The 16,576-nt window shown below is 40.5% G+C and overlaps 1 protein-coding gene across 1 annotated transcript; it reads right to left on the bottom strand.

Annotated features, from left to right (window-relative positions):
* Positions 1-425: 425 nt before the first annotated feature.
* On the bottom strand, positions 426-6,928 carry LOC122006701 (annexin D5-like). The gene is made up of 6 exons (XM_042562296.1): positions 6,622-6,928; positions 5,650-5,795; positions 4,310-4,525; positions 3,445-3,660; positions 3,253-3,342; positions 426-910 (listed from the first exon to the last, which is right to left on the bottom strand). Exons 1-6 carry the CDS (start codon positions 6,695-6,697, stop codon positions 707-709), a joined length of 948 nt encoding a protein of 315 aa, XP_042418230.1. The 5' UTR covers positions 6,698-6,928; the 3' UTR covers positions 426-706.
* Between the last annotated feature and the right edge of the window lie 9,648 nt (positions 6,929-16,576).

A 16,576-nucleotide genomic window follows, 5' to 3' on the forward strand; every position in this document is an offset into this window, starting at 1 on the left:
GTAAAATGGGATAAATGAACAAGTTCACGAACTAGTGATACAATGGAGATGCCTTTCGATCAATATGGTGAATCTAACCAAAAAAACATTCTTATAATTTTGATCAATGTAGATATATAAATACATTTAAATTTTTTTTAAAAAATAATACAATTAATTTATTGTTATTTAATATAATTTGTATTTAGTTAAATGATACGATTCAAACTGTCACATTTAAAACTCAGCTTTTGATGTGGCTATGAAAGGTGAGAAAAAATATATATGAAAAGATTGTACGGTCGCTGGTTGAGTTATATATCGTGATCAGCAATTGACCAGGAATCCTATTGTCCAGTGATTCGATCCCACGGTCACAAGGTTGCTTATTATTCTAAGAAACACCTTCACGATAGCTTATTAATGCTGATGACTAACAAATCCAATACAAGACGAGCACTAAACAATTGATTTCAAAAGAGTGAAGCATAAGAATACAGCATTGATACATAACAGATTTACGGGTTACATTCCAAATCACCACAAGTTTCTACTGAGGCAAAGACAAAATATGTACATCATAGACATCTAGATCGAAACAATATTTGTCTGCACTCTTAAATAACCAATCATGTTTCAGGACTGACCCAACCCCAACACAATTTCAAATGTGCCAACTTGAAGACCAAATAACTATCACACATTATGCAAGTCTATGACAAATTATCTAGGCGTGGGAACCTACGAGTGAAAGGAGAAAGGTACGGTAATGACCTGATGTCTCTGAATGAATGGCATCGTGAAGGTGTTTCTTGTATTTTTTATGGTACTCGACCTTTATGTATTGCATGTCAATTTCGGTCCTGGTAACTACAACCCGCACGAGTGCTGAGTCATTGGTACCTAAACCTTTCATTGCCTTTCGAAGCACCTGGAAAACACCAATTGTAGATCAGCGTCATCATTCAGTAAACAGGTATATCATTATGTCAAATACCAAAGATTGGTGATTCATCGAACTTCATTTGGTTGTTATATCATTAAATCAAAATAAGTTCTACTCAACAAAACTGAGCATAGAAATTCTAATTACTAGCATCGTCAAAAGATGATGAACCTGGTTTTAAACAAACATTAAATTATTTTTGTTCTAATGGTTCATACTGTTATAAGAAACCAAAAAAGAAAGAAAGTCCTAGGTTCATCGACATCTTGGACCTAATAGTTTCTGGCCAGGTGCCAATTAAAATAGTTTTTTTTATGGTTCAGGGTGATTTTGCACGGACTATGGCTGCAAATTTCTCCCTAACAAAGTAGTGTTCTAGAGCCTAAGAGACACCATGAGGCATGTCCAAAGAGTGTTGAATACCAAAAGACAAAATGAAGAGCTTTTCTTCTTGAGGAGAATTTTTTAGTACCCGGTAAGTAATAAAAGTGGGATTTTTTCAACTTCTCTATTGAAACTAAAAGAGGAAATTCAGGAGGACTAAGAGGTTTTTTACTTCTCTATTGAACCCAATCACATGGTTTATATAGCTAGTATTTTAGACTCTTAAGATTAGATATGTAAATTTTTATAATTTTATAACTGTATATTATAAAAATTTAGAATTAGAAAATTAACAATAAAATTATTATAAACTAAGAGTACAACATTAAATGGAATGTACCCATATGAGCTTTAGTTTTATTAGTGTCATTTGAGACGATCAAATAGTCTTAGATGATGAACTTAATAGTAAAGTAAATAAACTTAATTTTTTAACTATGTTCTACTGATAATTTAAAAAAAAATATGATGAGTCGAGTGTATTGGATGTGGAAAAAACATGTGTATCCTATTTTAGCAGCCATTGCTTATGATGAACTATTGATTCTCATGTTTACATTAGCGTGCAAGTCTTGCTTTAGCGCAGGTAACATGGTATTGGACATGGTATTGGACGAGGAGAGTTGCTTAAAAGAGGGATCATTGAAGATGTGTACATGCTAGAAGGATTAGCTAAATGTAAAGGAGTGTCAACTACATTAAGGCGGAATCCCAACACTAGACTTAGATCCGACAAGTTTGTCTAAGTAATGCAGCACCAACCCAAGCACCACCAACATCACCCTCATCTTTACCGTTCCAGTTGCTAAGTATAAGGTAGAACAAAATTGATTCTAATCCATTCGAACTTTGAAGGTACTGGGGCATCCCAAGTGAAAGGCCAAAGCATCAAGTTTGGATTAGAAACATAATATTTTTTCCTCTAAAATTTTAATCTTAAGATTTAATATATGTACTTAAGTAATATTCAAATTATATGACATTATTTTTATTGTGTTAAAGTTAAAGGATGTAACTGCAATATTCTAAACATTTAATTAATAAAATTTAGAGTTTCTTTTATCCATTTTTTTCCTTATTTTTAAATTTCCCTATTTTAATGTTTTCCTAATTTCTTTATCTTTGCAATATTTTCTAAATTATTTTTTTAAAATTCTAATTTTTTATTTTTTTATATAAAAAATGGTTCGACCTGGCTAGGCAATTCCTGTGCCAGAGTCCTACTTGGCATTGGCCATGAAAATTCATGTTAAGTTGGGCCTGCACATCACCTCAACGAGCAATACCTCGACCCATTTTTCATAATTCTCTATATGAAAATTATCCCAGTGCTACCTTGGTATCTATTTATTTGATTCATAACAATTTCAACATATTATTCATAATTATAGTGTTAATAAAGGAATAAGTAAAAAATATTAAGAAAAATAATTTTTTCAAAATTCATCTTCTAGGTTCATCCTATAACCAATATTTATTACAAATGGAATAATTATTTTGATAAACCAAGCATATTAAAGATTTATTTCTAGAATTACTTTAAACTTTACTAATCAGCTCAAATAGCCTTTCTATGTGGCTAATTTAAATCATCAAAATACACTAGCTCCTAAATCAAAAAGAAACTTAAATTCAATGTATCCACCAAGACCAAATAGCTACTGTATATGAATCCTCTTTCTCCTGAGCCTTAATGACCGGAAGTAGAATCAAGGTTGATGCCACATAAAAAGTACAAATCCCTTATCATCTATGGTTTAGATGTGCATTTTCAAATAATCTAAATCTACAAGAATTAAGCTGAAAAGCAAACTTTTAAACAGTTAACTAAATTTATGTCCGATCAATAAATGAACACTAAATTATAATCGCACAATTCACAAACAATGAGGTTGATCTTACAAATGGCATACTTTACGGAACTAAATTGAGCAAATATATACCTTGGCAAAATACTTGGCAGGATTCTCTGCACACCTAAGAATTGTCAGAAGAGCAAATTCAAAAAGCCCAGATGTTTCACCCTTCACAGCCTACATTTAAGAAAAGTCTTCTTAATAGCCCGATATGAAGAACATTAACAAAGAAAGGCAGGCTCCAAGAAAAAATAAATTAATTAAGTAATAAATAATAACCTTCTCCAGCTTGTTCCCATAAGTATGATCATAGTAAGAAGCAACAGCTGCCAACTGTGCCCTGCTGCGTTCACTAAAAATGTGGATGAAGGTCTTTTCATCTGTTCCCAACCTTCTCTCGCCAGCTTTGAATAGATCTTTTGCATCTTTTGATACCTTATGTGGATCAACCTCATATCCTTCATAACGTCCTGTTCCAATATATGCCAGCAGTAGCTACAGGCAGAACAAAATCTTCAATTACATGATGGTTAAAGTATATAGTTGCAATTTCAAATTACAATCAAACAGCTAAAGAAAACATTTTAAGATCATATTATATCATCTAAATCATCTGAGTTTGCAGATGGAACTAGGAGAGCTAACATAGCTAACATTGTTCAATTTTTCATGAGAAGCAGCCCATTAATACAGTGAATGTATCATCACTCTTCCCAACAAAATGATTTGTTCTTTTCAAAAGGAAAATTATCAAGGCCTGATTCTTTCAAACAGATTTGAAAGATATAGTGAGGTGTAGAGAAAATTCCATACCATGGCAGAACACCAAATAAGTAAATTTTAAAAACTGCAACTGGATTTGTTCTTTGTTTGAACACTAGGTGCTTCAAAAATTAGTCAAGCAAACTTTCCATTCTTGGAACATTTATCAGCGCTTTATTCTTCATTGTCTATGGCACCACATAAAACATACAGAACACTATGAATAACCCACTGGAAACTAATGCTCAAATTTAATTAAATAGAAAATATTTTTCACACATCGCAACATAAAATAAATTGGATATACCCAGAAGGCAAAAAAGAAAATAGCAAAAACAGGATACAATGTGCAAATGAAAAGGAAAACTTAATCATGAAAGACCTTTTGGTGATCACCAGAGGCTTGATAATGAATATCGTGTTCTAGATGAACACCAAATTTGGCATGGTATATCTGTTTGATCGTCTGTATTTGTGAGGGTGTACGAGAACATATTATTTCAGTAGCTGCATATAAATCAATAACCCCACAGAGCGCTTCCCTCAGAACAGTCGCATCCCTACCAGCTGGATCAAGAATCCACAGCAGCATTGCTTTCTGGAATGGAAGTTATTAATCATAGCTATAATGTGAGGTAAAATAAGACAAGCTATTATGATATATGTCAAATCATATCTACATTGAGTAATTTCATTTCACCACAGGACAAAATAAAACTAAGGCCTCGTAGTAGTTGCCAACCTAACCCACGTAGAGAGACAATTAAGAGATTTATAAGATAAAGCCTATTTTTCAAGTGTGAGAACAGTTTCAACATTGTTTTTGGCCATCACAAAATTTTATGTTTATGTGGGTGCAATTATTCTAGCATCTCGGGAATAATTTGAAAGCGAATACAAGCAGACATGGAGAATATGCAAATAGGGCATAAATCTGGAGTAGGTTATTTATAGTTACAGAGTAGACAGAAATAGCGACCTGAATCAATACGATAGATGAGAGAGTATAGAGTAGATGCCTGAAATTACAAATATTGTATAATAAGATGATATTGCATATGGGATTGGATTGATAGGCAATTAAAAGGTAATATAAGCTGTAATGACGGTCGAAGGGTGTGGGAGTGATCATCATGGCAAGGAGCTCAGACAAGGTGTGCTCCAAGTAGACTTCTAGGATGTGACATGAATGGAATCAAAACACACATCAAAGCAGGAGAAGTGTAATAAAGACATAAGTAGCTAAGGCAAGGTGTGGCTCTTAGTAGAGTTCTAGGATGGAGACAAATGAATTGAAACACATACTAATGCGGAGAAAGTGTAACAAGCCCATAAGGGTCACTTAACTTGAATTAAATATTTACTCTTAATGAAACATATTTTGGTTAAATTGGCTTGGTTCTCTATGGAGCAATTTCAGAATGCGTGATCTCTTAAGAAGCTCCCCATCTTGGTATCAGATTCCACTATGGGATCAAATCGTGAGGCCAATAATATAGGATGTCAGTCAAAACAAACAACGCATCCATGTTGGTGATTGTCAGAGTACATGGTGTGTTACATAAACAGAAATAGAAACCACCAATGATGAAGGTTCAAGAAAGATGAAGCCTCAATCTATTTTAAAATCCCAAGATTAACAACTCTAAAAATAACAATTATCATTTTTGAATTTTCTCACAATTCATGAAATATATGTTTAATAAAAATATTGTCTCGTGCCTTAAGGTTCCCACTGAGTTCTGATGATAGCCTGTTGGTAAGCTCAGCAGAATACATGGCTTTGTACTCCTGTTGAATAAGCGCACGCTGTGTTGCATCACGATGAGCAACAATATTTATAACAGCAGCACTATCACAACCAAATCCTGTATGATCAAATAAGTATATTGTGTAAAATTGTCTGGCAAAACCAAAGTCATAAATGCTTGGGCTAGTCCATTCAGAAGTATGTTGGAACATTCGGTACACACACACAAAAAAAAAAAAAAAAAAGTAAGCACTTAAAATAAGGATCACAACAAGGAAAATAATTTAGTAGAATGTAATCTATTGACCTACAATTCAAAAATCAAAAAGAAAAAGAAAGGAAAAAAAAGTAGCTAACCGTAACAAACCAAAAAATGTAATCCCCAGAATTTCCCATTGTATCCAAGGGATAAAGCAGTTCTAAATCATCAAAATAGCAGCCACCTGCTTATTAATGTATAACTAACAAAAATACATATGACGAAGCAGAGAGGGATATACAAAAAATAATAATTAAAACCCTCTAAGATCACAGAAAAAGAAAAGAAAACGAATTCATTTTGCAACTTAACAATTTTATAATGAAATTTTAAAAGGAGAAAGTTATCCAGAAAGAGCATTATTAAACTATAATTTCATTATACATTATTCCGCCTTATACTCTTGAAAGAATTGAGGGGTTTTGCACAGTGTTGGACATTTGGTGAAATGAATGATGCAAGGTTCCAAAATTGTACCAGATCCACAAAATATAGGCAGATCATAAGCACGAATCACCCAAAAGCAAACCAGATGACCGATAAACCGAACCGAACATTCAGTACCAAAAATTTGAAGCTAAGCAGAGACAAAAAATAAATAAATAAATAGTAGCGCGCATCCCCCAAACAAATGGCTCTCGAGAATATCAAATCGAGGAGAAACGGGAAAATTTGATGGGATTACCTTTGAAGGCTTTGTAAAGATCGATGGCGTCTTGGCGAGGGTTAGTGAGGAAGGGGGGAACGGCCAGCGTCGACATGATCGGTTTTCCAGGTACCGGCGTATCGCCTCAGCTTCGCTTCACCGATACAGATAAGGACGAGAGGACGGGTACGGCCGTACCCTTCAAAAGAACTTGATGGCAATTCTGAGGACGCGTTCAAATGGCGCGAGGCATCAGCACGTCTTTGACTACAGGCTAGGAATTGGTCGACTCGCTGCAGTAATAATGGCGAGCGCGTTGTCCTTGCGGAGTTGCGGGGCCGCGGTAGGATGCCAAACGGACTGGTGGGACGGCCATTTCGTAACCGAGAAGAGAACCTGCCTTTTACTTGTCGCGATAGCCCCGCAAGCGGCTTAATATTTAAGCCGCGAATTTGATTTTATATCGAATTATACTACGGAACCGTTGACACTCGTATATTTATTTATTAAAATTAAATAATCACGTGTCGTATTTATAGTAAAAAATAATTAAGTTCATATCAAAACACTTTTCACAATTCATTCTCCGTTTGTGTAAAAAGAAATAAATCATAAAATCGTAATTTATAATTAACCGTCAAATTAACTGAGAGATGAGGAGAAATTTTTTTCCAATAGACATGTGTCATTATAATAAATATATCATCCTTTAGTTAGTTGGACAATCAGAACAAAGCCTAGCCTAGCCTACCAATAAGAGCCTAATGTAAATTGCCCTAAACTTCTTATATTTTTTACCAAATTGAAAATAGAAAATTAATAGTGGTTAACTTTAATTATAGTTCTCAAATGCTCAAGTGATCTAATGTGATATTATACAAGTTATAATGAGATTTTTCCACCTGCAAGGAGCTACACGAGTTAGCAGGAGTTTATTGGAGATTGATCCACCGATGGATTGAAGTTTCGTCGACCTTACAAACATGTCATGGAGTAGGAGCCCTAATCTCTAAACCACGTTAAACGAACGTGTATTGGTTTGCTTTCTTATTTATTGCTTTCTTTCCTTTTGTTTGTTAGTATTTTTGTTTCCGCTACGACTAACAATTGTAAGAAGTTATTCACCCCCCTCCAACGGCGCTTTCATCTTGGTCACGTCGCCAATAGACTTCACTCTTCTCTAGAGAAAATCACTGGCCTGGAATGATCTGGGAATAACTCACATGTTGTAATTTTACTTCATTCTCTGTAGATATGTCATCAGTCGGATGATAGCTGTATATCTTACTTTGTCTATTACATCTAACTCCATAAGTCGTCGATCAAGATTGTCTTCGTCGTATAGCTGTCGTCAATCGAACTCTACGTTAATCTCGACTAGCACTACTGCTTCTCCTCCGTACATCAAGTGGAATGACGTAATGTCAGTGGCTTCTCGAGGTGTCGTGTGATAAGACCATAGAACACTCGGTAGCTCGTCCACCTAGCTTCCTCTCATATAATCTAGCCGAGCCCTAAGCCCTCTGAGAATTTTTTTATTGATGACTTCCGTCTGATCATTATTTTGGGGGTAAGCCATTAAAGTGAATGCCTATGTAATATCACAGCTGGCACACCACTCTTTGACCCTCCGTCCCTGAAACTATCTTCTATTGTCAGAGACTAGTTTATGAGGGACACCGAACTGGCATATGATATTTTACTACAAAAACTTGATAATCATCTGCTTGGTTATCTTAGCGAACGGTTCGACTTCTATCCATTTGGAAAAATAGTCCACTGCCACAAGCAGAAATCTTCTTTGGTTGGTCGCCATGGGAAAAGGTCATACAATGTTCATGCTCCACTGGTCGAACGGACATAACACGATAGATGCCTTAAGTTCTTTAGTCGACTAATGCGATATGTTCTAGTACTTTTGACAAGAGAGGTAGATGAACACTGTTCGAGCGACATCTGCCTGTAAGGTAGGCTAAAAGTACCTGCTAGTAGGATTTTTCTCGCCAACGAATGACCGCCCGGATGATTACCATAGGAGTCTTGGTGAACTTCTTGTAAGATGTACTAGATGTCTTTCGCTCCGAAACACTTGGCCTCGAGAAGTGGCCCTGGGATGATTGGGTATAAGTCAAAGTGCCTAAAGATATTTGAATAGTCCACAAAGAATTCACCACTCCTTTTTATAAGAAGACGTATATCCGATGACTTCTTGTCAGGATTATTACTTGTAAGTTTTTTGTCAAAACATTACATGTCAAGAGGATGATCTTCTTGGACACATGTTTAAATAATTTGAATATGTAAAACAATGAACTGCTACTTGGGCTAGGTGTGATGTAGTTAGCCTAGTGGAAACTAACACGTAGAATATGTCCTGAACCAAGTGGATATAAGATGAGTGAAAGAAATAGACGCACTGATAACCATAGTTGCTAAATGGTTCAGATTTAGTTCTGGGATCAACTATAATTTTTGAGTTAATTGAGGATCATGATATACTATTAGGTGTCACTCATGATTGATTCATAATTAATGGTTAATTATGAACGATCAACATAAATCGAGAACATATTGGGTCACATACACTATAAGTATATCCGAAAAACTTAAAATAAGTTTGAGAATTAAATTCTCAGATTAAGAGAGACTAAGTCGAGTAGGACCAGACGAGAGATAAATATGGAAGATATTTATTAGACTAGAAGCAATGGTAGGTCATGCCTCTTGTAGGTAAGGTTAGATCCCTTTTGGTTTAGTTATAAATAAAAATTAGTTTGGTATAATAATGAATCAAGAGTGGTTTAGTTTTAAAATAAATTGGTTTGGTTTTGAACCAAATTTAATAATAGAGGATCGGGTTGCTATTGGGTTTTAGGTTTGGGAGATAACTCGCTTCTCAAGTCATTGTGAAGAGTATATATATACCTCTCCCTGAGGAGAAGAGATTGATTTTTTAATTCATTGGAATTAAACCTAATAATGATTATGTTTTTCTCCTCTCCCTCTCTATTGCTACCGATTTTGACGTTGACGCCACTTGTTGTCAATTTTAGCGTCAACGCCACTTGCTGTCGATTTTGGCACCAACGCCACTTGTTATTAATTTCGGCGTTAAGGCCCCTTGCTGTCGATTTCAACGCTACTCCCTTACTACCAATTTCGATGCTGATGCCCTAGTTGCCGACAGCCATCTGTGCTTCGGATAGCAACTCCTAAGGGCGTTAGATAACAGCAAAGGTTGATATCCACCTCTTCTTTTGAGTCGGTCAAGTAATTGGTCGGACCTTGCTTTGTGTTGTCGGGTTGCCCTCACTACCGAACACAAAGTTGAGTTAGAGTTTCCTCTATCAGATTACATCATCTCTACGTTTGGCTAGTACAAAATCAAAGATGAAAACTTGTGGCTTAGCAAAATCGTCTCGAAAATATTTCGGTGTGGATATCGATAGAGGCTAGCCTTATGAGGCTAGCTAAACACTCTCTTCAAAGTTCGATTACGAACTCAAAAGTATAATTTCTTTAAGGTCGTCGTTCGATCGTTGGGGAAGACGAGGTGTTTAAGGTTGTCGCTCGACCGTTGGGGAAGACAAGGGTTTACAGTCGCCGCTCGACCATTGATATTGACTAGGATTTAAGGTCGTCGCTCGACCGTTGAGGAAGACGCATCTCAAGGGTAGCATTCTTCGCTTTTATTCATATTTGCCCTGCGTTCAGGAAACATACAAAAATAAATGTATTTACTCGCGCACCTCTCATCCGGCCCTGTAGGGTTGGAGATGATTCGTGCTCCACGACCTCTCGAGCTGCCTTCCCTCTCATCCTCCAAGTAGTATGCGCCTGAGCGGAGCTTTTGCATGATCTTAAAAGGTCCCGCGGGGATTCAATCTGGGTGACGTCGCCGATCGATTTCACTTTCTTCCATATGAGATCGCCGATCTAGAAGGACCTCGGGATCACCCTCCAGTTGTAGTTCTGCTTCATCCGTTGTCGGTACGATGTTAGCCGAACAGCTACTCTTGCCCGCGTTTCATCCACCAAGTCGAGTTCCATGAGCCTCCATTCGGCATTTCCTTCATCGTAGTACTGCACCCGATCGGATTCTACTCCAACCTCCACGGGGATGATTGTTTCACCACCGTATACCAAGTGAAAGGGGGTTACGCCGATCGCCTCCTTCGGGGTTGTGCGAAGGGCCCACAACACACTTGGGAGCTCATCAACCCAGCTACCTCTGATGTGGTTGAGTCGAGCGCATAGAACTCTGAGGATCTCCCGATTAGCGACTTCGGCTTGTCCGTTGCCCTAGGGGTAGGCCACAGAGGTGAAGGCATGTTGGATGTCATAGCCCTTGCACCACTCTCTAAGCCTCTGACTGGCGAATTGTCTCCCATTCTCTGATACAAGCCGGCATGGGATGTTGAATTGACATATGATGTTCTGTCAAACAAACTTAATGAACATCTGCTCGGTTATTCTTGCAAGAGGCTCGACTTTCACCCACTTCGAGAAGTAGTCCACTGCGACAAGTAGAAATCTCCGCTGACCTGTCACCATGGGTAATGACCTAACGATATCCATGCCTCATTGATCAAACGGGCAAGATATTGTCGACGCCTTCATCTTCTCGATCGGTCGGTGCGGAAGGTTGTGATACTTTTAGCAGGACAAGCAGGTGGTCACCGTCCGAGCGACATCTTCTTAGAGGGGCGGCCAAAAATACCCAGCTAAGAGTATCTTTAGAGCTAAGGCACGGCCGCCCGGATGACCTCCATAGGAACCTTGGTGCACCTTCCGCAGAATGTATTTGGCATCTTCTGATCCAAGACATTTGAGTAGGGGTCTGGAGAAGGCTCTCTTATAAAGCTGGTCCTCGACCAAAGTGAACCATCCGACCCTCTTTTTTAGCAAGCGAGTTTCTTCCTGGTCGACAAGGATAACTCTTGACCGCAGAAACTTTGTCAGAACCGTCCTCCAGTCGTTCAGGAAGGTCATTCCTTCCATTCGGTCAATATGTGTCACGAGCGAGACTTATTCGATCGACTGCCCTATGACGATCGGTGATAACAAACTGGCTAATTTTGCCAACTCATCTGCCGCTTGGTTCTCCAATCGGGGGGATATTTTGTATAATGATGTCCTGAAAATTGGTCTTCGGCTTTTTGAAGGCTTCCGCATAAATTTTACTCTGCACTGAAGTCCCTCTTTCTTTGCTTCACCGGCCAAGTGTCCGGTCGGACATGAAACTCATGCTGAGCCACGCTCGGGGAGATACCAGGAAGCTCGTGTGTCGACCATGCAAACACATCATGATTTTGTCTAAGGCAAGCAATCAGCTCTGCCTTCTTCTCCACCCCCAGGTCGGCGGCGATAAAGGTGGTTGCTTCCATTTGGCTGGGGTGGATCTGAACCTCCTCTTTTTCTTCGTACACCAATGTAGGGGGTTTTTCAGTGATTGCGTTCACCTCCAGGCACGGATTCTTTCGAGCGCTTCTTGCTTCGGATTTGATCATCTCGACGTAGCATCGTCGAGCGGCCAGCCAATGACCTTTGACTTCACCCACACAATCGTCTACCGGGAACTTGATCTTTTGGCAATATGTAGCACCATTGCCCGGAATTCGTTGAGGGTCGATAGGCCCAAGATGACGTTGTAGGCCGACGGTGCGTCTACCACGATGAAGTTTGTTATCCTAGTTCTCCTCAGTGGCTCTTCCCCGAGCAAGATGGTCAGTCGGGCCTGTCTGAACGGTAGTACCTCGTTGCCCGTGAAACCGTAGAGAGGGGTCATCATGGGCAGCAACTCATTTCGATCGATTTGTAATTGATCGAGCACCTTCTTGAAGATAATGTTCACTAAACTCTGTGTATCAACAAAAGTTTGGTGAATAGTATAATTAGCAATTACCGCCCAGATGATCAGCGAGTCATCGTGAGGGATCTCCACTCCCTCTAAATCGCAGGGGACGAAGCTAATCTCGGGCCCCTCTGCTTTCTCCCTGCTGCATCCTACGGCGTAGATCTCCAGTCGCCGAGCGTACGACTTCCTAACTCTATTGGAGTCACCGTCGATCGGCCCACTGGCGTATTGGGACCTTGACGTCCGCTAGAGGGGGTGAATAGCGTCTCACCTAAAACGTCGCATCCTACAATACTTAGTGTGCAGTGGAAATATAAACAAACAAGTAGAAAACTAATATAAATACAAGACAAGAAATGCAAAACGAACTACACGATTATTTAACGTGGTTCGGAGAGCAGGACTCCTACTCCACGGTTGTCCGCAAGGTGGATGATCCCGATCCGTCGGTGGATAACTCCCCAGCAAACTCCGGCTAGCTCACGTAGCTCCTTGTGGGTGGAGAAACCTTACCATAACTCTCACAAGAACACTTGAAACGCTAGGGCACAGGTAGACAACTAATAGAGGTTAATCACCTTTATTTCGTTAACATCAACCAAGATCACAAGGCTTGGTTATATAGGCCACAGGTTGAAAAATTCCGCCTACCAATCGATTGCCAAAACCATCAGTTGACTGCCCGCTTGTGGAAATTCGACCGTTACATCCCAACAGTTCGATACCAGTTGACTGATAAAAGTATTAGTCAACTGCTCTACACTGACCGAGCGAATAGAAGCATTATGTTCGCTCCCAGTCGACTAATAAAACTACAGTCGACTGTTACAATACTGCTACAGTAACGCTACAGTAACCCCTAATTCTAGGATTTTACCCTCGAGTACATTCACTCAGCACTCGTCCTCGCCTAACCAACCTAGACCTAGCCTTCTAGCCTTCTCCATCAGCCTTGCGTCCCTCGGATGTCTCCCCATCCTTCACGTCTTGCATTCTAGAGCTTCCATCAACCTTGTCATTGTTGTCGGGTCTTCCTTTGCCAAGAGGTCCCACCTCCGGGACTTCGTCTATTGCCAAGTCACACTTGGACTTACGTTGTCAAGATTGTATACATGCTTTGACTTACACCGCCAAGACTCATCATTGGACTTTCCTCCTTTGCCAAGATCACACTTGGACTTTCCTTATTGTACCTGTATCCTGCACACTCACAATGCATATCAAATACAACAATAAACCTAACTTAAACCTTTGCCCAGACATCAAAACCTAGGGTACCCAGATTGCTCCAACACCGACGATCATGCCTATTTCTTCTAGGGTAAAGTTGCTTCTGTTTTCTTCCTCCCGAGCAGAGAGTATATTTCGCTCAGCCGGGACTCGGGAGGGATCAACGTTATCCCTCCGCTAGTGTTGATGGTGCCGCTCAAGCATCCTTCTTTCGTCCTCTCGTCGCCCGGTAGATCGTTGTCTATGCCACTGATCGGGAGTTGGAGAGCAGCGACGGTATCCTCTCGATGCTAGTCGGCTGTCGATCAGAGTCAGATCGTAGCAGTCGCGCGTGTTGTGCGTCGCCAATTGGTGAAAGGAGCAGAACATTGGCGTTCATACCTTGCCTCTTGTCGTCTTCTGCTAACTGGAGGCCACATGTTGCACGACATGTGTCCTAGCCTCCTGGTGTGGCCGCACTCCCTTTGCTCTTGGCCCATTGGGTATGGTTGGTAGCCGCTAAAACGTCGTCGATCGGGCGCCAACGCGGGCTCGACCAGCATTTCCTTTTTCCTCGTTGCCTGGCTTCTTCCACATTTATATATTCATTGGCCTATCTGAGCAGGTGGTCGAACTCCCTAGGCGGCTTCCTAATGAACGACCTAAAGAATTCTCCTTTGAAGAGCCCTTGAGTGAAGGCGTTCATCATCGTCTCAGATAAGACCAAGAGGATATCCATGGCTACTTGGTTAAAGCGTCTGATGTACGTTTGGAGCGCTTCCTTGGCCCCTGCTTTAGGGCAAAGAGGCTGACGCTCGTCTTCTGATAGCATCGGCTGCTGGCAAATGGTGCTGGAATATAGCTCAGAAGTCTTTGAAGATGCATATGGATCCGTCCGACAATCTTCGGAACCAGCACTGCGCCGAGCCGAAGAGGGTAGTGACGAAAACTCGACACTTCACCCCATCTGTGTACTGGTGCAACGTGGCCGCGTTATCAAACTTATCCATATGATCATATGGATCAGTCGTTCCATTGTATTCCCCGATCACCAGTGGGCTATAGTGCCTGGGTAGAGGGTCACACAAGATCGCCTGAGAGAACTGCAAATTAATCTGCTCGGGCGAAGCGTGACTTCTAGGCGCCTTTTCTTTTCACGTATCCTGAACGGGAGTGTCGTCCGTAGATGACCCCCTTTCCTAGTTCGCCTGACCTATTTCTAAGGGGGTTTGGAACAAGGCGCGATCAAATGGGATAAGCGCAGGCGGCACTTCCTGCGTGCCCATTGGACCTCTATTCTGCCCCCATATGAAAATTGGTTCTGGTCGGTCTTCCAATCCCTCTCGCCCTCCTGCTGCCGACGTCGCCGGATGTTGTACTAGTCGATCGACTAGTGTTTGTTGTTGCTGCTGCTTGAACATCTTCGCCGCTCAGGCTTACACGAGCATGTCGAGCTCCTCTTTGGTGAGTGTCACGGTGGTGAATCGCCCAGCGTCCTCCATCTTCTTAACTCTGATGCAGGTTAAGTTCCCACATACGGTGCCAAATATAATCTTGTCTGAAAGTCGATGAGATGGAAAGCTAGGGATGTCGCGCTCCCGCTGACCGCCTGTAGATTCCACTCCGACTTGCAACACAGATTACGTCAGTGCCGAGCTAAGGAAGGGATCCTCGGCGTTGGCCCTCCGACGTTCAAGTCAGTCACCGACTATGAAGTAGAAGGCAGACCAACAAAAATGAATAGTAGCATGAATAGTATCTATTGCATACTTCCGTCGATACTTGAACCCCCCCTTTATATAAAACTCTTGTAATACGCATACACACTCTCCAAGGCTAGCACATTTTCCCAAGTTTTCCTTGAAAAGACTTGTCAGTAAAATACCCTTGGCAGTACCAAAAATTCTGATAGGCCTCATCGCCCAAGGACTTAGAGAAGTCATTTTTTTTTGTCAAAGAAACCGCTAGCCAGCAGATAATACACATGCTTCTCATAAGGGCTGAGAAGTATATCAATATGAAGAGGTTCAACGAGCCCAACAAGAGCAAAAAGGGTCGAAATGTCAGCTCGAATATTAACCCCTTCCCTAACCTGTTCAACATGTCCAATAGAGGTATTAGCCCTATACTCCTTATTACGGTATTCTAAGAAAAGGGCTATACGAATTTGTGAGGAGCATCAATTCATGAGATGACCTGTGGTGAGCACACAACTCATAACCGTTGAGAATTGGAGTGGATTATTAAGACCTACCCTCGCATAAGAAATATATTGGTTGGTCTAACTCTTAATCAGCAAGGACAACCTCTTTGTTACCCTCCAAGATAAGAACACCCGAGCTCTACACACCAGATTCAACCCCCTCAGAATTAACTTACAGCACAACCACAAGAAAAGGTCTCAATTCAAAATCCTCCTATTCGGGGGATGCTTACATGATCTTTAGAGGAGTTACTACTGGTGATTCCAATCGATCTCAAAAGAGGCATAGTTGAGAGAAATGCATGACCAATTCACGTGCTCGAAGTAGAGGTCGGGCGTGCCTTGAGATTTAGTCCTAGAAACCTGAAAGACATCATTATCCCACACAATAATACTTTGATAATACGTGCAATTATATCTATGATGTTGCTAGGGTATTTATGGATGCAGATAGTTGGATCAACATTCTCTACTAGTCAGTCTTAGAAAAAATTGTTAGGACCAAAAGTAGCTAGAGGGGGGGTGAATAGCTCGTCGCGTTCGCTCGGTGCGCTTCGTTGCTTGGCGTTGCTTGTTTCTTCTTGGATGTGCAGCGGAAAATACAGAAACAAACACAAAACGCTAACACTAGGATTTTACTTGGTATCCACCTCACAAGAGGTGACTAATCCAAGGATCCACACCAACGCACACACCCTCCACTATGAATAACACTCCTTTATGGT

Source organism: Zingiber officinale, chromosome 7B (genome assembly GCF_018446385.1).
Source record: "Zingiber officinale cultivar Zhangliang chromosome 7B, Zo_v1.1, whole genome shotgun sequence".
Lineage (NCBI taxonomy): Eukaryota > Viridiplantae > Streptophyta > Magnoliopsida > Zingiberales > Zingiberaceae > Zingiber > Zingiber officinale.